The sequence below is a fragment of the Balaenoptera acutorostrata genome, chromosome X (assembly GCF_949987535.1).
Source record: "Balaenoptera acutorostrata chromosome X, mBalAcu1.1, whole genome shotgun sequence".
NCBI lineage: Eukaryota > Metazoa > Chordata > Mammalia > Artiodactyla > Balaenopteridae > Balaenoptera > Balaenoptera acutorostrata.
Genome location: NC_080085.1, coordinates 81,668,248 through 81,690,147, shown reverse-complemented (window position 1 = coordinate 81,690,147; position 21,900 = coordinate 81,668,248). Strand labels below are relative to the sequence as shown.

The 21,900-nt window shown below is 51.4% G+C and overlaps 2 protein-coding genes across 2 annotated transcripts; both read left to right on the top strand.

Moving 5' to 3' along the window:
- Positions 1-1,494: 1,494 nt before the first annotated feature.
- On the top strand, positions 1,495-5,147 carry LOC130706276 (uncharacterized protein CXorf49 homolog). Its single transcript, XM_057537663.1, has 5 exons — positions 1,495-2,742; positions 3,450-3,606; positions 4,136-4,212; positions 4,480-4,525; positions 5,107-5,147. Exons 1-5 carry the CDS (start codon positions 1,495-1,497, stop codon positions 5,145-5,147), a joined length of 1,569 nt encoding a protein of 522 aa, XP_057393646.1.
- A 12,284-nt stretch (positions 5,148-17,431) lies between these two features.
- LOC130706275 (uncharacterized protein CXorf49 homolog) lies at positions 17,432-21,070 on the top strand. The gene is made up of 5 exons (XM_057537662.1): positions 17,432-18,679; positions 19,373-19,529; positions 20,059-20,135; positions 20,403-20,448; positions 21,030-21,070. Exons 1-5 carry the CDS (start codon positions 17,432-17,434, stop codon positions 21,068-21,070), a joined length of 1,569 nt encoding a protein of 522 aa, XP_057393645.1.
- Positions 21,071-21,900: the final 830 nt, after the last annotated feature.

The window sequence follows — 21,900 nt, the reverse complement described above, 5'->3', positions numbered from 1 at the left end:
ACAGTTTGAAGTCAGGCGGATGCTTTCGAAAGCTGTGAGGATGGCCTGATGCATTCCTTTGGACTGCCACGCTTTATGCTACTGGATGCTAAGCCACGTTGCATTCATCCATTTCCTTACTGATGGGAATTTGGAGTGTTCCCAGTTTTTCCCATCACCAACACCCTTGTGCCTGTGTTCTTGTACACTACAGGTACCAGCGTGTCTCCGGAAGAAGTACCAGGCAGCGGACTTGCTGGAACATAGAGGAAATAGCTTTTATTTTTCCTTCCAGTTTTAAGATCTTGGGCTCAAAGCAAGGACTCTGGAGTCAGATTGATTGGTTTCAATCCTGCCGCTGATCCCCACGAGCCAAATGACCTTGGGCCCGTGGCTGAACCTCTCAGTGCCTGTTTCCTCACCGGTAAGAGGCCAGTAATAGTTGGTACTATAGTTCTAGGCGTGTCACGCGGATGCATTACTATCTATGCCCAGCGCTTAGAAGAGTGCCAGGCACAGAGTCCGTGCTGGCACTAAGTTGCTTTCAATGGATTCTGCCAGATTACCTCCCAAATGGATCTCTTGCACCACCGCCACAGGGGTTTGCTCCTAACCTCTCCCACCCTCGGAATGGTTAAGCTCTTTGAAGGTTGTCAACCTAGTGTGTGAAACCCGATTCGTGGTTTTAGCTCACATCTCCAGGATCAGCGGTGGGGAGCATCTCTTGGGGTGTAACTGGCCACTGCGATTTCCTCTTCTTTGAATTTGCCTCAGAGCGGGGGAAGGGCTGATGGAGCGAGGCCAACCCCAGTCTGTCCGCCAAACCCGCCTGCCAATAACGTTTGCTGAGCCACATTTGATAGAGCAGTTGAGACAGAGACCTTACAGAACGAAAATACGATCCCTTTGCTCTCTGGCCGACCCCTGATCGCTGACTGCGGGACTCCTGTGCCCATTCTCCTGTTGGGTCGTAAGGCTTGCGGTGGAAGGGAGGCTGGCAAATGCTTTCGGCGCCTGCTAGGCGTCCAGCGCCTCCATCTTGACGTTTCATCCTCACCACCCGTGGAGCCCAGCGCCCTCACTCCCCGACCCCCTGTGTAGATGGGAGACGGAGGCTCAGAGCTGTGACTCTAACCGGAAAGGGGAGGCAGGACAGGAGGAGGCGGGCCGAGAGGCTTGACAGAGGGAGGCACTCCCACCATCCCCTTCGCCAGCCCACTGCCCGGACCGCCCACAGGCTTGGGGACAAACCAGAGGCCCTCGACCCCATTGGTTAGGCCTCGAGGCGGCAGGCGAACAAGGCGCCCGCTGGTTGGCGGGGCCCGGACCAATGAGGAGGCCGCGGCGCGGGCGTGGGAGGCGCGCTGGAAGCCGCGCGTCGTCTCCTTTGAGGCGAGCTCGTGCGGCGCGTGAGGTGGCTGCCGCTGCCCTCTGAGCGCCGCCCGCCTCACCCGCCGTGACCGCGACTCGGGCCATCGACCGTCGCCCCGGTTCCGGCGCCGCCAGGGTCGCGACATGAGCTCCCCCGATGAGGTGTCTGTGTGGGGAACGGGTTTCGGCCCAGAGGGCGGGGAGCGGGCCGGCGTCGGCCCGGCCGGCCCCGCAGTCCCATGGGGACCCGACCCAGGCCCCGAGCCCGGGGAGCCGCGGAGCGGCGAGGGCGGGGGCGGCTTCCCGGACCCCGAGGGCTTCCAGTTGGAGCGGGAGATGCTGGAAGCGGGAGGGCCGGTGCCGTGGGGCCCCGAAGGCCGACCTGGCTCCCCGGCTGACGACAAGAGGGACCTCCTGGACCTGGACGAGGAGTCTGCGGCGGCCATCTTGCTGCAGCTGGCCGAGTGGGACGTGCTGGGCGTCCGCAGACACCCGTCCCTGGAGAGCTGCGCCGCCTTCGAAGTGTCCGCCGCGTGGGCCGGCCTCGAGGCGGGCCCCGGCGGTCGAGGAGCGCCCGACCAGAGCTGTGGGGAAGCGCCGCCAGCTCCGGCCCGCCCTCTCCACCTCGGTGGGCCCGAAGCGGGCCGGGCCTGGGGGAACCCTGAGAGAGGCCCTAAGCGTAGGTTGAACGTGGCCGCGGATCGCCAGCGGCTCCCCGAGGAAGGCCTGGCCTGGCTGCTGTCCAACCCCGAGTCCTCAGATGAGTTCAGTGAGACACAGCTGATGACGGTGAGCACTTACCCCAGAGGAGGAGGCCAGGCCGAGCCCAGCAGACCCGAGGATCCCGGGGACACTCCCAGACACTCGAATTTCCAAGTCAGGGAGAATTTCCTTCACGTGCCAGGCTCTTCCCTGTCCTCGGCTCCGCGAGGACTCACTTCGGTTGTGGAAACGGAGGACGTGGGAGAGCAGGGCATCTCTTCCCCTAAGAAAATGTGGAGCGTGCTCTGGGGGAAGGGGGGCAGCAGGTCCAGCTACCCGGGAGCTGCTGCTGCTGCTGCTGCAGGTGGCCTGCCGTGGGTCACTCCTAGGAAGGAGGGGGCCCAGGAGAAGAAATCCCTCAGGGGAGCCTCCAAACTTGCCCCGGGGACAACCTTCCCTTCCGGGGGAGAGCGAATCTCGGCAACTGCCCTGGAACCGGCCACCTTGCCCCCAATCTCTGGTATTCCGCTGCTTGGGAGATCCAAGAGGTATACCTTGGTCCCTTTGGGAACCGAACAGTCCAAGCACACCGGCGCTGGGAAGAAATCCGTGGCCAGGCGGGCAAGGGAGTCTGAGGCGGTGGCGGGAGAAGATAAGGACCCAAATAGAGACCCAGCCGCAAAGGGCCAAGTGAGTAGGCCATGCTCCTCCTCTCTCCCCACTCTTCCCCCACCCCCGCTCCAACCGCCCCCAGGACACACGTCTTCACCCATGCTGCCTCTGTCCATCCCTCAGGGGTCGTCATTGGGTGCCCCTCGGTCACTGGGTCATTAGGATGCCAGATCGGGCTCCTTTTACTAGGGACAAACATTAAGGTAGCACTTCGGGTGTGCTGGGCCCGGTTCTCCACCCTTGGCCTGTTTCCAGCCTCCTCTGCGAGACTGGGGCTGGGATGGAAGGGAGGGCTGGTAGCTGAATTGGGTCGGGGGATCCCTTAAAAGCTTCCCCAAAAAGCCTCAGTATTTAGACTCACCAGCTTCCTGATTCCTACTTCCTAGCTGTTCCCCAGACCTTCCTTGCAGGGGACCTGGGCTTTCTCAGTGCCCCACTGTTGTCCCTAGATCACCTCTGCCTGCTGGCCTGGGGCTGACTGAGGGAGAAAGTGCTAATGAGATCAGCCTTTCAATTCCCTTCCCAATTCCCTGCCTCACCCCGGGCCCTAATCACACAACTCTCTCTCTCTCTCTCTCTCTCTCTCTCTCTCTCTCTCTCTCTCTCTCTCTCTCTCACACACACACACACATACACACACACGTACACATACACACACACACACACACACACACACACAGAGACACACATCCTTAGTCCAAATCGGTGAGAAATTCTTGTTTCAGCTGCCAGCTTACAGGCCAGGCACATGTTTTCCACGCATGCATCGTGGAAAAGCCAGCAGTGGCGACCTCAACACCAGAGGCCCCCAAGATCCAGGCAACTCAGAGCCCTTGGCCCTGAACCCAGGAGAAGTCATGCCCAGGGGGCCTGTCCCCTCAGGTGAGTGTCGTGGGTTTGATATGAGGGGAGGGGAGAGGGGTGGAGGACAGAAACCTCTGGCTCTGTCTCTGCTGGGGGCACAGCCTTGCTCCCAGGCAGCTTCTCCCACAGGAGACGGGGTGCTGGCAGGGCTGGCCTTGAGCCACATCATCCTCTGTGTGGGGTTTGTGCGGCCGGGGTGATGGGTGGCAGTGCCCCAAACAGCTCCTCCGGGTGTAGACTTGCAGGGGAACAGCCTTTTCTGTTAAGTCCTGTTCGCCCACATTGCTCTCCCACGTGCTGGCTGTGGCTGCAGCTCTGGGAGGGTCGAATCCAGAGCCACAGTCTTTGGGGCCCGCGGTGGCGAAATGGCTGCCCCCGGGGAACAGGGGAGGCAGGCCCAGAGAGAAGGTTCGGGCTGCTGGGCAGAGCAGGGGCGGCTTGTTGCCAGCGGAGGGTGGTGCTGCCTCACCTCACGTTAGACCCCGCTTGGCCCTTTCCACCTCACTGGGAGCCTGGGAAGCTGGATTGTGTGTCCTTTCCCTCTCAGGTGACCGGGAGCCACTTGACCATCCCCCAAGACCGGAAAGGCAGCAGCAGCCACTGGGAACGCAGGGCTGTCCTTGGGTAATGCTTCCTCTGGCTCCTGGAAATGCAGGCCCAAACTCGAGGGCGGGATCTGGGTCCAAGTTCAACTGACATGTGTGGGGCCCCCCCTCCCCTGCCCCCATCGCGTACCCCACGGAGGGAGCCCACCTCCTTTCCACTGAGGAGCCCTTGCCAGTCTAGCCACCCGGCTTTGGGATGGAGGGCCCTGGAGAGAGGAGAAGGTGGAGGAGAGAGGAGGCCAGAGTATACTAATCATTTCTCTTCCTCCTGTGTCTGCTGGCCTAGTGTCTCGTGCTACAGAGAGAAATAGACGACCTTAAGGAGCAACTTGGTATGAGGAACCAGGGACGGAGAGCGGTGTCTTAGTGCAGAACCCAGGTGGGCACCTGGGGTGGGGGTGGGCTGCAGGTGCAGTCGGCCTCGCAGGGACCAACATCCCTGTGGGGAGGAGAACCTAGCAGGCCTGGCCCTGGAGCCGGCTGTGCATGTACAGCTGGGCGTGTGTACAAGTAGCAAAGTACTGTCTGGACTGCATGCACACTTTGCCAACCAGACCAGTCCTAGGGAATCTCCTGATAGGACTTTTAGAGATGCCTCGTTGATTTTTTCCTTGAACTGCTGCTTGGTGTGGCTTCTAAGGTTCTTGTTGGATTGTTTGTTTGTTTGTGTGACGAGTTCTGACTGGTTGTGGCACGGCCCACAGCATGAGAGCCGCTGGCACATTTTGTTTCCCTTTAGGAACCGGTTCCACATTCAATTTGGGTGGTGGGGAGTGATCAGGCCCAGAGCTCTTTGCATCGGGTCTGGAGGGGGTTTCAGGTTGCAGGGCTAGGCGGTTCCTCACGGGGATAGGGGGACGGGCTTCTATATCCCTCTGTCTGGAGCGCCTGCTAATGCCTGTCCCTGTTGCAGCCGCCATGCAGTACCTGGCTGACAAGTTCCAGACCCTTTGAAGTGAGTGTTACACACACCGTACCCCTTCCCACAGTCCTGGCTGTTGAGCAGGGCTGGGGGCTGGCCCTGGCTTGAGGCTCTTCCCTGACTCCGCTGTTTCACAGGTTGAGCCCAGCGTCTTCCTGCAAGAGGAGCAGCTGGTACCTTTGGGGCCCGGGAGCTGTGGCCAAGCTCGTTCCCTCCTGTTCTGCCTCAGCTCGGGCTTCCTCTCCCCCTTGTTTTGCCCCCGCCCCGCCCCAGTTTCACAGCAGTTTCCAATTAAAGTACCTCTCATGTTCTGTGTTCTGCCTTCTCTCTGGAGGGGTAGGGGTAGGGGGCCGGGGCGGGGCGCTGCTCCACGTCAGAGCCTTTTCCAGAACAGTATCTCCGGCATCCTGTGGTGGGGACTCTGGGCCAGCCTCTGCTACCATCCCTGCAGTCAAGCCAGCGGAGTGTCCCAGGTCTGGGTCCTGTGTGGGCTCTGCCAGGCCACATTGGCACGTCCTCCCTTTCCCCCGAAGGCCCTCTTCTAGTTCTCTCCAAACCCCCCTCCTCCTTTGGGGTCTGGCGGTTCCCATTCATCTCTGCCATTCCCCCTCCCCATCAGCAGGAACTCATGACCCCCTTCCAGAGCTCCGATCTGGAAGCTTTCACATCCTCCCTGCCCTAGCCAGCTGACCACCCTCCTCCAGCCTGGTCGTCTCTATACCCTTGAGTGGAAATTGGCCCGTCAGGTTCTATGGCAAGTGTGGTTAGTAGGTCTGTGTTCTTGCATGGTCCCCGTCAAATACTCTTCCACCCGCCCCATGACACAGATTTTCCTGGAAATGATATTTCCGTGTCCCCGCTCAATCTCCCAGACTGCCTCTTCAGGACACACGAGATTGAGTCTGAACTCCATGTTCGATTTCCCCCTCACTGGAGGTTGGGGAGCACTTCCTTCCCTCAGCCGGGACCCAGGGCTGTACCAGCCTGAGACTCAGAGGGACAGATTTGTGTTTGAGTGAGGCGAGGGTGGTTCTGCCTGACACCCTTCCCGAAAGACCGGTGTTTTACTACACAAAAGGGGGTATGACGGTAGATAGGACATTCCAGGTTGGTGACTGTGTGTCCCTGTGTGTGAATAAAAGTAATCAGGGATAATCTCCCTTGAGGGAGGAAGATGTGATTCAGGGAGTAAAGGGAGTAGAGGCTGGTCCAGGTTCTGTAAGGCATTGAATGAGCAAAAGCAAGGGTCGGATCTGTTTTGTTCAAGGGTTGTTGTTAAATTCCCAAAACATAGGAGGGGGATGATGCAGAAGTCACCAAACCCCACGACAGGGTGTCGGGATGCTCAAAATGTTGGATTCGCTGGAGGAGGCTCTCGATCCTACTCTGTGATCCTATGATGTCTGACAACTACTGTGGGTGTGGATGGAATGAGATTGGGAAGGGTGGCTCCTCAGAGTAGCTCATCTTAGAATCAGGGGACCCATATATGAGACCACCCAACATGAGCTACCTGGGACAGGGGCAGGATGGGCGCAGTGAGGATGGGAAGTAAGGAGTGACTGCACCTGGACAATGGGCAGCACTTGGGTCCACCCTTCCCCCATATTCTCACCCTGACTCGCTTCCAGAGTTCATGGCATGAGCTCAGGTGGACAGACCACATGTGGGATGGGACAGTCACAGACCTCAGGGTCAGCAAAGAACGTTCGTGGGACTGAATCCTTCCACTCAAACCCCTCCCTGGAGAAGGTGGGCTTGACTGCTTAGTTTACAGCTTTGACCCTGAACCTGATCCACTGGTTATTGCTTGGCGGTGTAGCACATCTCGCTGCTGTCTGCGTAACTAAGTTTGGCAGAGACCTTCCAGCTGAGGTTTCTGCTCACCGAGACGTGCAGGCAACTTGTGCCCGGGGAGAAGTCCAGCACCAGCACCAGCACCGCCTGTCGGCAGAGGGGGTCCCGGGGCTGTGGTCACCAGTGTGAGGAAATAGAGAAGCTTGTTGAAAGGGAGGTGACATGGGAGGGCGTGACCTCAACCCTTGGTGATGCATTTTCCCTGCCTCCCTTCCCTCCACTGAGCACACCATCTCCCTGTTCCGTGTTCTGACCAACTACCACAGAAAAATGTGGCTGGAAACATGTATATCACAGGCTGTGGCTTGGCCCTGAGCTTTCCAGTTCCAGAGGGAAATAGTGGCAGGTCATACATCTGGCCCCCGTGTGTAGGAGGAGGTCAGAACCCCACCCTCATTCAGTTCACCCCATTTGCCTTTCCCCTCAAGCCCCTTCTCCAGCCTGGGAGACAGTGGCGGCTGGCCTGGAGAGCCCTAGACCCCATCCTGCCTGCTTCTGCTCCCTGCCCAATTACTGGGAGGATGCCCCCTCCCCACCCCACCCGCTCCGCACCAGCACCAGCCCAACCACAGGCCAACTGCTCTCTCTGACTCTTGGGGGGAACTGATACAAACAAAGAAGGCAGGTGTAGGTGAGCTCTGGAGAGGGAGCTGGGTGTGGTGGGCAGAGTAATCATGCCCAAAGATGTCCAAATCCTAATCCCTGCTCTGGGACTCCAGAGTCCTTGCTTTGAGCCCAAGATCTTAAAACTGGAAGGAAAAATAAAAGCTATTTCCTCTATGTTCCGGCAAGTCCGCTGCCTGGTACTTCTTCCGGAGACACGCTGGTACCTGTAGCGTACAAGAACACAGGCACAAGGGTGTTGGTGATGGGAAAAACTGGGAACACTCCAAATTCCCATCAGTAAGGAAATGGATGAATGCAACGTGGCTTAGCATCCAGTAGCATAAAGCGTGGCAGTCCAAAGGAATGCATCAGGCCATTCTCACAGCTTTCGAAAGCATCCGCCTGACTTCAAGCTGCAAGTTGCAGAACGATGGCATCAGATCCACATTAGTCAATGTTTTTAAATCCCAAATTAATCCTACCTAATGTTTGATAACCTTTGGGTGTATGTTTCAAGGTCTGAAAGACGGTTTTCACTAGATGTTAAAATGGTGGGATAGCTCCTAACAGGACCCAATAGGTTTATGGAACAAATTTATGGCCTTGGATCTCCCCAGATTGGTTAGGATGGTGTACAATTGGTTTCCTTTAGGCTCAATGTCACCTACAGGTAGCCTTGAAAAGAGCTGCTGTCATTCTGCTTTCAATGTTGGCATGTTGGGTTCAATCAGTTTTCCAATGGTATGATTATTTGGCTGCAATATTTATTCCTTCACTTGGAATAGAAGATATCATTACTCATATAGAGGCTTTAACAAAATTCACCCAGCAATCCTTAAATGATAGTAACCAAGCCATTTGTTTGCTCAGTTCAGAAATTTCCATGATGAGAAAAGCAGTCCTACAGAATTGCATGGCCCTCAATATTCTAACACCTCTCAAGGGGGAGTTTATGCTATAATACATAGTGCATGTTGTGTTTTCATACCTGATGAGTCTTGTAATGCAACCCCCCCTTATGGTGCGTCTGAAAAATCAGATTTCCACTCTGAATGATCCTCTTCCCAGTTTAAGGGAAATGCTAGGAAAATGGTTTGGTTCAAGAGGATATTGGCTTAAATCTTTACTAATGATATTGTTCCTCCTATTGCCAACTTTGATTACAGTTTGTGTAACTTATAAAGTTTTAGTTTCTTGTTTTTTGCACTGTGTATCACCTGCTCCTACTAAGATAATGATATCTAAACAACTGGGAACTATTGATCACATCTATAGTTCTCTATAAAATAATGGACATGCACAATGCACATGCAAGGTAAAATTGGTGCAAGTCCTATTGGACAACTTGGAATTGACCGTTATTCCTTGCCAGACATCTTACTAGTACCACCCCCTAAAAGGAAAGAAAGAACCGGGCTATTAGGACCCAGCATCAAGGGACATGATGGACCCAAGGCAGGTAAAGAATCACCCTAACATTTAGGGACCAAATACTTGATCACCTAATGCTTTCTATTGAAAGATTAATGATCAAAAGTGGAATTAATGAAATAAAATTATTTTCAGGCAGGACAAGAAAAATTTTAAACATAAAATTCTCTCTGCCCATTTGAGCCACTACCCCCTCCCCTTTAGTGTGATTTGTGCATCACATTATACATTAACTAGATCCCCTTAAAAGATACAGGAATGCCCACACGCCAAAAAAAAAAGGAAAAAAAAAAAAAGAAAGAAAGAAAGAAAAGAAATTTCCTCCTGGAACCAGCAAGGTAACTCCTTAAGAGTAACTTTCCTTTCTCAATCCTGTAATGGGTCATTAATACCCACTACTCGCCTTGTTGGACTATGTAAACTATTAATATGCTACTTTGTCTCAAAAACTTATATAACGGTTTTACCTCCAATGGGTGGAACAGTCCTCAGAGTTTTCTGAAGATTGTCTCCTATGTTATAGTCCTCAGGTTGGCTCAAATAAAAATTTCCATTTTTCTTAGATTGACTATTGATTAATTTTTTTGGACAACACAATGAAACCAAAAGATAACAAATCACAAACCTTAGGCAGACTGACCAAGAAAAAAAAAAGAGATTCCTAAGGAATCACTAAAATCAGGACTGAAAAAGGAGACATCACCATTGAGCCTATTGAATTTTAAAAATTATAAGAAAATAGTATGAAAAAATTTATACCAACAAATTAGACACATATATGCAATGAAAAAATTTGTAGAGAGACACAAACTTCAAAACAGACTCAATAATAGACAGTCAATTAAATTAATAATTAAAAATCTTCCCACAATGATGCTCCTGTCCAGATGGCATCACTGCTGAATGCTACCAAACATTTCAGATGGAAATAATAGCAACACTCCAGAAATTCTTCCAGAAAATAGAAGAGGAATGAACACTTTCAAAATAGCTCTAGTAGGCCAATATTACTGTAGTGTGAGCCTCTGACAGTTTTTTTTTTTAATTGTAATGCAAGTGCCTGACATTAAGCTTCTGATTGCTGAGGCACCACTTCAAAGACAGCTATATCAAAAAGAACAAATTGCCAGCTACACGACTAGGTAAAGAGCCAGGCCACCACACCCCTGAAGTTTCCTTTGTTTTAGAGATCTCTGATTGACTTAGATAACTGACCCTTTGGCTGCTTGTTTTTCCCTTCTTGTACTTTAATTCCCATTCTGTTTTAAATTCATCAATAAAGAGTGAATCTGAGAAAGCCTAGGCCCCTCACTCTTGACCCCGATAAAAACATAACCCCAGGTCCCAGCTCTCTTTCTCCACCCACAACCTTTCTGTGTGGTCCAAGGCATGCCATGTACCCTCCAGGACTTGTGAGTAATAAACTTCCTCCTTTCAAAGTTTCCTAAAGGTTATTGCTGAGGTGCATCTTGCAATTATAATAAGAACCACAAGGGCTAGTTCAACCACAACATTGGTTCTGAAAGGGGAAATATCTGTGGGGGCTCGCCTTGGAGTCCAGGTGAGTGCCTCCAGGTATTTCTAGCTGACAGTATCACTATCGATTGGCTGAGACCAGCACAATTACCCTGATGCCCAAAACACACAAAGACATCCAAAATAAAGAAAATTGCATACCAATCTTTCTCATGAATATAGATGAAATAACCCTCAAGAAAATATTAACAAACTGAATTCAGAAACATATAAAAAGGATTATATACCATAACCAAGTGGGATTTATTCTAGAAATACAAGGTTGGTTTAACATCTAAAAATCAATTTATGTAATACACTATTTTAAAAGAAGAAAGCACTGAAACATTATCATATTAACTGACACAGAAACAGCATGTGACAAAATTCGACCACCTTTCATGATAAAAACAATAACAAACTAGGAATAGAAAGAAATTTCTTCAGCATGATAAAGAATATCTATGAAAAACCTACAGCTAACATCATATTTAGTAGTGAAAGACTGCATACTTTTCCCCTAAAGTCAGCAACAAAGACATGCTCACTACTTTTATTCATTATTGCACTGGAAGTTTGAGCCAGTTCAAACAGGGAAGAAGAAGAACTAAAAGTCATCCAGATAGGAAATAAAAAAGGAAATTTTTTTTATTCTCAGATGACATGATTTCATATGCAGAAAATCCTAAGGAATCCACAAAAATGGTTCTAATGGTAGAACTAATAAGGAAGTTCAACAGATCACAGAATACAAGATTAATACATAAAACAAATTTTATTGCTATATACATGTAGCAAATAATCCAAAAATGAAATTAAGGAACACTTAATTCTAGTAGCAATAGCATCAAAAAGAATAAAATGCTTAGGCATATATTTAACAAACCAAATATAATACTTATGCACTGAGAAACACAAATTGATGTTTGTTGAGAGAAATTAAAGATGATCTAAATAAATGGAAAGGCATTGCATGTTCATGGTTGTAAGACTCAATATTTATATGGTAATTCAATCTCTATCGAAATTTCAGCAGGCTTTCTTTGTAAAAATTCACAGGCTGATCCAAAAATTCATATGGAAGTGAAAAACAAAACAAAACAAAACAAAACAGAATATCCAAAACTACTTTGAAAAAGAACAAACCTGGAAGACGTCCACTTTCTGATTTCAAAACTATAAACTATTACTATAATACTACTATAGTATACTATACTACTATAGTATTAGTAGTATTATAGTAATAGTTTACTATAATAGTAAACTATTTACTATAAAAATACAGATAATCAAGTTAGTGTAGTACTGACATAGAGATAGATCAATGGAACAGAATTGAGAGTTCAGAAATAACGAACTCTCCTTATATTTATGGTCAATGATTTTCAATTCAATGGGGAAAGGATAGTCTTTTCAACACGTGGTGCTGGTACAACTGGATATCATGCAAAAATACAAACTTAGAACCTTACTTCACAGCACACACAAAACTTAATGCAAAATGGATCAGAGACTTAAAAGTAAAACCTACAACTATAAATCTGTTAAAAGAAACCCTAGGAGAAAAATCTTTGTAAACATAAGTTAGGCAATGATTTCTTAGATATAACACCAAAAGCATGATCCATAAAAGAAAAACTTGATAAATTGGACTTCATCAAAATGTAAAACATTTATGCTTCAGAAGGCACTATTCAGAAAATGAAAAGACAAGGTACAGACTGGGAGAAAATATTTGAAAGTCACAGATCTAACAAAGAACTTGTATCCAGAATAAAGAATAAGAATAATAAATAAATAAGAAAATGACCCCATTAAAAAATTGGGTAAAAGATTTGTATAGACATTTCACCAAAGAAGGTATAGAAGTGGTTAATAAGCATATGAAAGGATGTTCAGAACCACTAGTCAGTAGGGAAATATAAATCAAAACCATAATGAGATACCATGTTGCAAAAACAATAGGATGGCTATAATCCAAAATACAGATAATAACAAATATTTGGATTTGGAGAAATTTGAATCCTCATACACTTCTGGTGATAATGTAAAATAGTTGAATCTCTTTGGAAAATATTCTGGTATTTTCTTAAAAAGTTAAACATAGAGTTACCATATGAGCCAGAATGTCCATTCCTAGGGATCTACCTAAGAGAACTGAAAACATATGTTCACCAAAAAAACTCATGAACTCAAAATGTATATGAATATTCGTAACAGCATTTAGTTTGGGAATATTATCCATAATATTCCCAAAGTAAACATAACCCAAATGCCCATAAACTGAAGAATGTATAAATAAAATGTGGTATAGCCATACCATGGAATATTATTTGGCAATAAAAATAACTGAAGTACTGATACATGCTACAACATGAGTGAACCTCAAAAACATTATATTAAGTGAAAGAAGCCAGACAAAACGTACTATATATTGTGTGATTCCATTTATACAAAATTTCCTAACTAGGCAAATCATAGAGACAGAAAGTAGTTTATTACTTGCCTATAGGGCTGGGGTGGGTTGGGGGGTAGGGGGTGATGGCTAAGGGATACAGGGCATCTTCTTGGGCTAACACAAATATCCTAAAATTGATTGTGATAGATGCACAACTGGGAATATATGAAAAGCCACTGAATAAGGCATTTTATTTTTTAATTTATTTTTATTGCAAAAACACATAATATGAAACCGACCTTATTAACAAATTTTTTAGTGTACAATGTTGTTAACTATATGAACATTGTTGTAATCAGATCTCCAGAATTCTTCATCTTGCATGACTGCAAATCTATACTCATTGAACAACAACTCCCCATTTCCCCCTCCCCCAAGCCCTTGGCAACCAGGATTCTACTTCCTGCTGCTAAGAGTTTGACTACTTTAGATACCGCATATAAGTGGAAACATGCAGTATTTGTCCTTTGTGAGTGGCTTACTTCACTTAGTATAATATCCTCAAAGTTCATCCATACTACAGCATATAGCAAGATTTCCTTCTTTTTAAAGGCTGAATAATATTCTGTTATATGTATACATTATATATACTACCTTTTATCCATTCACCTGTTGATAGATATTTAGGTTGTTTTCATCTCTTGGCTATTGTGAATAATGGTGCAATGAACATGGGAGTGCAATAATCTATGCAAGATCCTGATTTCAATTAGTTTGTAATGTAAATGTAAATATACGGAAGTGGGAATGCTGGATCATATGGGAGTTCCATTTTTATTTTTTTAGGAACTTCCATACTGTTTTCCATGGTGGGTGCACCATTTTACACTCCCACCAGCAATGCACAAGGGATTCATTTTCTTCACTTCCTTGCCAACACTTGCTATTTTAAGTTTCGTTTTGTTTTTTTTTTAATACTGGCCATCTTAACAGTTTTGAGGTGATAACTCATTGTGGTTTTGAATTGCATTTCTCTGATGACTAGTGATGTTGAGCATTTTTCATATACCTGTAGGCCATTTGTGTGTCTTCTTTGGAGAAATATCTAATCAATTCCTTTGCCCATTTTTAAATTGTGTTGTCTGTTTCTTTGTTTTTGAAAGCATAAGCCACAGACTGGGAAACAATATTTGCAAAGCACACATGGTAAAGAACTTGTATCCGAATGAGACAAAGAACATTCGATATTCAGTAATAAGAAATCAAACAACCCAATAAATAATGAGCAAAAAAAAAAAAAAATCGAACTGACATTGTGCTTACTGGATGGCCAGTAAGCTATTGAGAAGATGTTTGACCTCATTAGTCATTAGGGAAATAACTAAAGCCACAATGAAATACCACAACATAGCTATAAGCATGGCTGAAATAAAAACAAAATACAGACAATACCAAGTGCTAGAGAGACTGAGGAACAGCTAGAACTCCCCTGCATTGTTGGTGAGAATGCAAAAAATGGTACAGACGCTCTGGAAACAGTTAAAAATACACTAACGATTCAATCCAGCAAGTTAACTCCTAGATATTTACCCAAGAGAAATGAAAACTTACATTCGCCAAAAATCTGTATGCAAATGTTTATAGCAGTTTTCTTAGATGCTTGGGTGACTGCACACTGGCACTGGACACAGACATGTCTAGGACTACTGGCCACAGGTTCTGAGCTGACATTGATCCCAGAAGCCCAAAGTGTCATGATGGGGCCCTGTTAGAGTGGGGCTTATGAGGTTCTGGCAGTAAAAGGAGTTGGGGATAGATATCAGTTCACGGTGAGCTGACTGGGTCCCTGGACCAACATAGTGGTCATTTCTCCAGTCCCCAAGCTGATAATTCTAAGTGATACACTTGGCAGTTGGAGCAATGACCTGCACATCGGGTCACTGGTCTGTGGAGTAAGAGCTATCACCTTGGGAAGGCCAAGAGGAACCTCTGACACTGGCTCCCACCCCAGGCCAAGAGAGTAAGTCAAAACCAGTATTGGATCCTGGTGAGTGTAGGGGGGTAAAGCAGAGATTAGTGACATCATTGGAGACGTATGGGATGCAGGGGAAGAGCAGGTAGGAGAGCCACAGGGACGAAGAGAGTGGAGAAGGTGAGAAGAAGTTCTGGGAGTCTCTCTATGGGCGAGGGAGGAAGGGAGTGGAAATGGTGAGAGGGAAGACGGAGGCTTCCACTGGATCCACTGGTAATGTTTCATAGGATGCTGGTGGATGCAGGAGATTTTGCTATATCCTTCCTTATTCATTTTAACATATTTGAAATAGCACACCATGACTTAAAAAGTCACTGGGAGAAGTGGAAGAGGGCGGTATCCACAAACAGGCAGGCACCATCGGGGGCAGGCTCGAGGAGGAGGATTGCAGATTTACAGTGCACCCAATCTCCCCTGCTCTGTAACTTCTCCAGCATGGCCAGCTTCTCAGGTGCAGACCCAGAAAACTGGGCCTTTGAGTTCCACAGACAAGAGGGGTTCAGACATCCCAGGACTCTCCAGGAGGTCAGCCAGAGCAGGATGCAGGAGAGAGAGGTGACTGAAGGCAGAGGAGTATGAAAGGGAAAGAGCAGAAGGAAGGTATGAGAGGAATGGAGGGGTGTCAGAGTAGGAGTTGGGTGGCAGACAAGGGAAATTCTAACATCCATGGGCCATATAGAAACCAAGAGAGGGACCACTCCCCAGACATCAGTACTGCTCAGCTCAGGGAAGCTGAGAACTGACAGTTCCAAGAAAAATTGAGAGACACCTGGCTATCCACACCCACCCCCATCACAACTGGTAGGCCTTGGTTGTGCGTCCTTCAAAACTTTAAGACATACTTGTACATATACTTGAATGAATTCTCATATATTACATAGGATTGACTGGTGTGTGTGTGTGTGCCCACGCACGCAAGTGCTTTAATTTACAAATGTGAATCCAAAGCCATCGTTCTGCAACTTACAGTTTGAAGTCAGGCGGATGCTTTCGAAAGCTGTGAGGATGGCCTGATGCATTCCTTTGGACTGCCACGCTTTATGCTACTGGATGCTAAGCCACGTTGCATTCATCCATTTCCTTACTGATGGGAATTTGGAGTGTTCCCAGTTTTTCCCATCACCAACACCCTTGTGCCTGTGTTCTTGTACACTACAGGTACCAGCGTGTCTCCGGAAGAAGTACCAGGCAGCGGACTTGCTGGAACATAGAGGAAATAGCTTTTATTTTTCCTTCCAGTTTTAAGATCTTGGGCTCAAAGCAAGGACTCTGGAGTCAGATTGATTGGTTTCAATCCTGCCGCTGATCCCCACGAGCCAAATGACCTTGGGCCCGTGGCTGAACCTCTCAGTGCCTGTTTCCTCACCGGTAAGAGGCCAGTAATAGTTGGTACTATAGTTCTAGGCGTGTCACGCGGATGCATTACTATCTATGCCCAGCGCTTAGAAGAGTGCCAGGCACAGAGTCCGTGCTGGCACTAAGTTGCTTTCAATGGATTCTGCCAGATTACCTCCCAAATGGATCTCTTGCACCACCGCCACAGGGGTTTGCTCCTAACCTCTCCCACCCTCGGAATGGTTAAGCTCTTTGAAGGCTGTCAACCTAGTGTGTGAAACCCGATTCGTGGTTTTAGCTCACATCTCCAGGATCAGCGGTGGGGAGCATCTCTTGGGGTGTAACTGGCCACTGCGATTTCCTCTTCTTTGAATTTGCCTCAGAGCGGGGGAAGGGCTGATGGAGCGAGGCCAACCCCAGTCTGTCCGCCAACCCCAGTCTGTCCGCCAAACCCGCCTGCCAATAACGTTTGCTGAGCCACATTTGATGGAGCAGTTGAGACAGAGACCTTACAGAACGAAAATACGATCCCTTTGCTCTCTGGCCGACCCCTGATCGCTGACTGCGGGACTCCTGTGCCCATTCTCCTGTTGGGTCGTAAGGCTTGCGGTGGAAGGGAGGCTGGCAAATGCTTTCGGCGCCTGCTAGGCGTCCAGCGCCTCCATCTTGACGTTTCATCCTCACCACCCGTGGAGCCCAGCGCCCTCACTCCCCGACCCCCTGTGTAGATGGGAGACGGAGGCTCAGAGCTGTGACTCTAACCGGAAAGGGGAGGCGGGACAGGAGGAGGCGGGCCGAGAGGCTTGACAGAGGGAGGCACTCCCACCATCCCCTTCGCCAGCCCACTGCCCGGACCGCCCACAGGCTTGGGGGCAAACCAGAGGCCCTCGACCCCATTGGTTAGGCCTCGAGGCGGCAGGCGAACAAGGCGCCCGCTGGTTGGCGGGGCCCGGACCAATGAGGAGGCCGCGGCGCGGGCGTGGGAGGCGCGCTGGAAGCCGCGCGTCGTCTCCTTTGAGGCGAGCTCGTGCGGCGCGTGAGGTGGCTGCCGCTGCCCTCTGAGCGCCGCCCGCCTCACCCGCCGTGACCGCGACTCGGGCCATCGACCGTCGCCCCGGTTCCGGCGCCGCCAGGGTCGCGACATGAGCTCCCCCGATGAGGTGTCTGTGTGGGGAACGGGTTTCGGCCCAGAGGGCGGGGAGCGGGCCGGCGTCGGCCCGGCCGGCCCCGCAGTCCCATGGGGACCCGACCCAGGCCCCGAGCCCGGGGAGCCGCGGAGCGGCGAGGGCGGGGGCGGCTTCCCGGACCCCGAGGGCTTCCAGTTGGAGCGGGAGATGCTGGAAGCGGGAGGGCCGGTGCCGTGGGGCCCCGAAGGCCGACCTGGCTCCCCGGCTGACGACAAGAGGGACCTCCTGGACCTGGACGAGGAGTCTGCGGCGGCCATCTTGCTGCAGCTGGCCGAGTGGGACGTGCTGGGCGTCCGCAGACACCCGTCCCTGGAGAGCTGCGCCGCCTTCGAAGTGTCCGCCGCGTGGGCCGGCCTCGAGGCGGGCCCCGGCGGTCGAGGAGCGCCCGACCAGAGCTGTGGGGAAGCGCCGCCAGCTCCGGCCCGCCCTCTCCACCTCGGTGGGCCCGAAGCGGGCCGGGCCTGGGGGAACCCTGAGAGAGGCCCTAAGCGTAGGTTGAACGTGGCCGCGGATCGCCAGCGGCTCCCCGAGGAAGGCCTGGCCTGGCTGCTGTCCAACCCCGAGTCCTCAGATGAGTTCAGTGAGACACAGCTGATGACGGTGAGCACTTACCCCAGAGGAGGAGGCCAGGCCGAGCCCAGCAGACCCGAGGATCCCGGGGACACTCCCAGACACTCGAATTTCCAAGTCAGGGAGAATTTCCTTCACGTGCCAGGCTCTTCCCTGTCCTCGGCTCCGCGAGGACTCACTTCGGTTGTGGAAACGGAGGACGTGGGAGAGCAGGGCATCTCTTCCCCTAAGAAAATGCGGAGCGTGCTCTGGGGGAAGGGGGGCAGCAGGTCCAGCTACCCGGGAGCTGCTGCTGCTGCTGCTGCAGGTGGCCTGCCGTGGGTCACTCCTAGGAAGAAGGGGGCCCAGGAGAAGAAATCCCTCAGGGGAGCCTCCAAACTTGCCCCGGGGACAACCTTCCCTTCCGGGGGAGAGCGAATCTCGGCAACTGCCCTGGAACCGGCCACCTTGCCCCCAATCTCTGGTATTCCGCTGCTTGGGAGATTCAAGAGGTATACCTTGGTCCCTTTGGGAACCGAACAGTCCAAGCACACCGGCGCTGGGAAGAAATCCGTGGCCAGGCGGGCAAGGGAGTCTGAGGCGGTGGCGGGAGAAGATAAGGACCCAAATAGAGACCCAGCCGCAAAGGGCCAAGTGAGTAGGCCATGCTCCTCCTCTCTCCCCACTCTTCCCCCACCCCCGCTCCAACCGCCCCCAGGACACACGTCTTCACCCATGCTGCCTCTGTCCATCCCTCAGGGGTCGTCATTGGGTGCCCCTCGGTCACTGGGTCATTAGGATGCCAGATCGGGCTCCTTTTACTAGGGACAAACATTAAGGTAGCACTTCGGGTGTGCTGGGCCCGGTTCTCCACTCTTGGCCTGTTTCCAGCCTCCTCTGCGAGACTGGGGCTGGGATGGAAGGGAGGGCTGGTAGCTGAATTGGGTCGGGGGATCCCTTAAAAGCTTCCCCAAAAAACCTCAGTATTTAGACTCACCAGCTTCCTGATTCCTACTTCCTAGCTGTTCCCCAGACCTTCCTTGCAGGGGACCTGGGCTTTCTCAGTGCCCCACTGTTGTCCCTAGATCACCTCTGCCTGCTGGCCTGGGGCTGACTGAGGGAGGAAGTGCTAATGAGATCAGCCTTTCAATTCCCTTCCCAATTCCCTGCCTCACCCCGGCCCCTAATCACATAACTCTCTCTCTCTCTCTCTCTCTCTCTCTCTCTCTCTCTCTCTCTCTCACACACACACACACACACACATACACACACACACACACACACACACACACACACACACAGAGACACACATCCTTAGTCCAAATCGGTGAGAAATTCTTGTTTCAGCTGCCAGCTTACAGGCCAGGCACATGTTTTCCACGCATGCATCGTGGAAAAGCCAGCAGTGGCGACCTCAACACCAGAGGCCCCCAAGATCCAGGCAACTCAGAGCCCTTGGCCCTGAACCCAGGAGAAGTCATGCCCAGGGGGCCTGTCCCCTCAGGTGAGTGTCGTGGGTTTGATATGAGGGGAGGGGAGAGGGGTGGAGGACAGAAACCTCTGGCTCTGTCTCTGCTGGGGGCACAGCCTTGCTCCCAGGCAGCTTCTCCCACAGGAGACGGGGTGCTGGCAGGGCTGGCCTTGAGCCACATCATCCTCTGTGTGGGGTTTGTGCGGCCGGGGTGATGGGTGGCAGTGCCCCAAACAGCTCCTCCGGGTGTAGACTTGCAGGGGAACAGCCTTTTCTGTTAAGTCCTGTTCGCCCACATTGCTCTCCCACGTGCTGGCTGTGGCTGCAGCTCTGGGAGGGTCGAATCCAGAGCCACAGTCTTTGGGGCCCGCGGTGGCGAAATGGCTGCCCCCGGGGAACAGGGGAGGCAGGCCCAGAGAGAAGGTTCGGGCTGCTGGGCAGAGCAGGGGCGGCTTGTTGCCAGCGGAGGGTGGTGCTGCCTCACCTCACGTTAGACCCCGCTTGGCCCTTTCCACCTCACTGGGAGCCTGGGAAGCTGGATTGTGTGTCCTTTCCCTCTCAGGTGACCGGGAGCCACTTGACCATCCCCCAAGACCGGAAAGGCAGCAGCAGCCACTGGGAACGCAGGGCTGTCCTTGGGTAATGCTTCCTCTGGCTCCTGGAAATGCAGGCCCAAACTCGAGGGCGGGATCTGGGTCCAAGTTCAACTGACATGTGTGGGGCCCCCCCTCCCCTGCCCCCATCGCGTACCCCACGGAGGGAGCCCACCTCCTTTCCACTGAGGAGCCCTTGCCAGTCTAGCCACCCGGCTTTGGGATGGAGGGCCCTGGAGAGAGGAGAAGGTGGAGGAGAGAGGAGGCCAGAGTATACTAATCATTTCTCTTCCTCCTGTGTCTGCTGGCCTAGTGTCTCGTGCTACAGAGAGAAATAGACGACCTTAAGGAGCAACTTGGTATGAGGAACCAGGGACGGAGAGCGGTGTCTTAGTGCAGAACCCAGGTGGGCACCTGGGGTGGGGGTGGGCTGCAGGTGCAGTCGGCCTCGCAGGGACCAACATCCCTGTGGGGAGGAGAACCTAGCAGGCCTGGCCCTGGAGCCGGCTGTGCATGTACAGCTGGGCGTGTGTACAAGTAGCAAAGTACTGTCTGGACTGCATGCACACTTTGCCAACCAGACCAGTCCTAGGGAATCTCCTGATAGGACTTTTAGAGATGCCTCGTTGATTTTTTCCTTGAACTGCTGCTTGGTGTGGCTTCTAAGGTTCTTGTTGGATTGTTTGTTTGTTTGTGTGACGAGTTCTGACTGGTTGTGGCACGGCCCACAGCATGAGAGCCGCTGGCACATTTTGTTTCCCTTTAGGAACCGGTTCCACATTCAATTTGGGTGGTGGGGAGTGATCAGGCCCAGAGCTCTTTGCATCGGGTCTGGAGGGGGTTTCAGGTTGCAGGGCTAGGCGGTTCCTCACGGGGATAGGGGGACGGGCTTCTATATCCCTCTGTCTGGAGCGCCTGCTAATGCCTGTCCCTGTTGCAGCCGCCATGCAGTACCTGGCTGACAAGTTCCAGACCCTTTGAAGTGAGTGTTACACACACCGTACCCCTTCCCACAGTCCTGGCTGTTGAGCAGGGCTGGGGGCTGGCCCTGGCTTGAGGCTCTTCCCTGACTCCGCTGTTTCACAGGTTGAGCCCAGCGTCTTCCTGCAAGAGGAGCAGCTGGTACCTTTGGGGCCCGGGAGCTGTGGCCAAGCTCGTTCCCTCCTGTTCTGCCTCAGCTCGGGCTTCCTCTCCCCCTTGTTTTGCCCCCGCCCCGCCCCAGTTTCACAGCAGTTTCCAATTAAAGTACCTCTCATGTTCTGTGTTCTGCCTTCTCTCTGGAGGGGTAGGGGTAGGGGGCCGGGGCGGGGCGCTGCTCCACGTCAGAGCCTTTTCCAGAACAGTATCTCCGGCATCCTGTGGTGGGGACTCTGGGCCAGCCTCTGCTACCATCCCTGCAGTCAAGCCAGCGGAGTGTCCCAGGTCTGGGTCCTGTGTGGGCTCTGCCAGGCCACATTGGCACGTCCTCCCTTTCCCCCGAAGGCCCTCTTCTAGTTCTCTCCAAACCCCCCTCCTCCTTTGGGGTCTGGCGGTTCCCATTCATCTCTGCCATTCCCCCTCCCCATCAGCAGGAACTCATGACCCCCTTCCAGAGCTCCGATCTGGAAGCTTTCACATCCTCTCTGCCCTAGCCAGCTGACCACCCTCCTCCAGCCTGGTCGTCTCTATACCCTTGAGTGGAAATTGGCCCGTCAGGTTCTATGGCAAGTGTGGTTAGTAGGTCTGTGTTCTTGCATGGTCCCCGTCAAATACTCTTCCACCCGCCCCATGACACAGATTTTCCTGGAAATGATATTTCCGTGTCCCCGCTC

Excerpts from the sequence above, each read along its gene's own strand:
- LOC130706275 (XM_057537662.1), top strand. The coding sequence starts at position 17,432 with ATGAGCTCCCCCGATGAGGTGTCTGTGTGGGGAACGGGTTTCGGCCCA. Across the intron at positions 19,530-20,058 it reads CAGGGGGCCTGTCCCCTCAG|GTGACCGGGAGCCACTTGAC; the intron begins GTGAGTGTCGTG and ends TTTCCCTCTCAG. Across the intron at positions 20,136-20,402 it reads GAACGCAGGGCTGTCCTTGG|TGTCTCGTGCTACAGAGAGA; the intron begins GTAATGCTTCCT and ends CTGCTGGCCTAG.
- LOC130706276 (XM_057537663.1), top strand. The coding sequence starts at position 1,495 with ATGAGCTCCCCCGATGAGGTGTCTGTGTGGGGAACGGGTTTCGGCCCA. Across the intron at positions 3,607-4,135 it reads CAGGGGGCCTGTCCCCTCAG|GTGACCGGGAGCCACTTGAC; the intron begins GTGAGTGTCGTG and ends TTTCCCTCTCAG. Across the intron at positions 4,213-4,479 it reads GAACGCAGGGCTGTCCTTGG|TGTCTCGTGCTACAGAGAGA; the intron begins GTAATGCTTCCT and ends CTGCTGGCCTAG.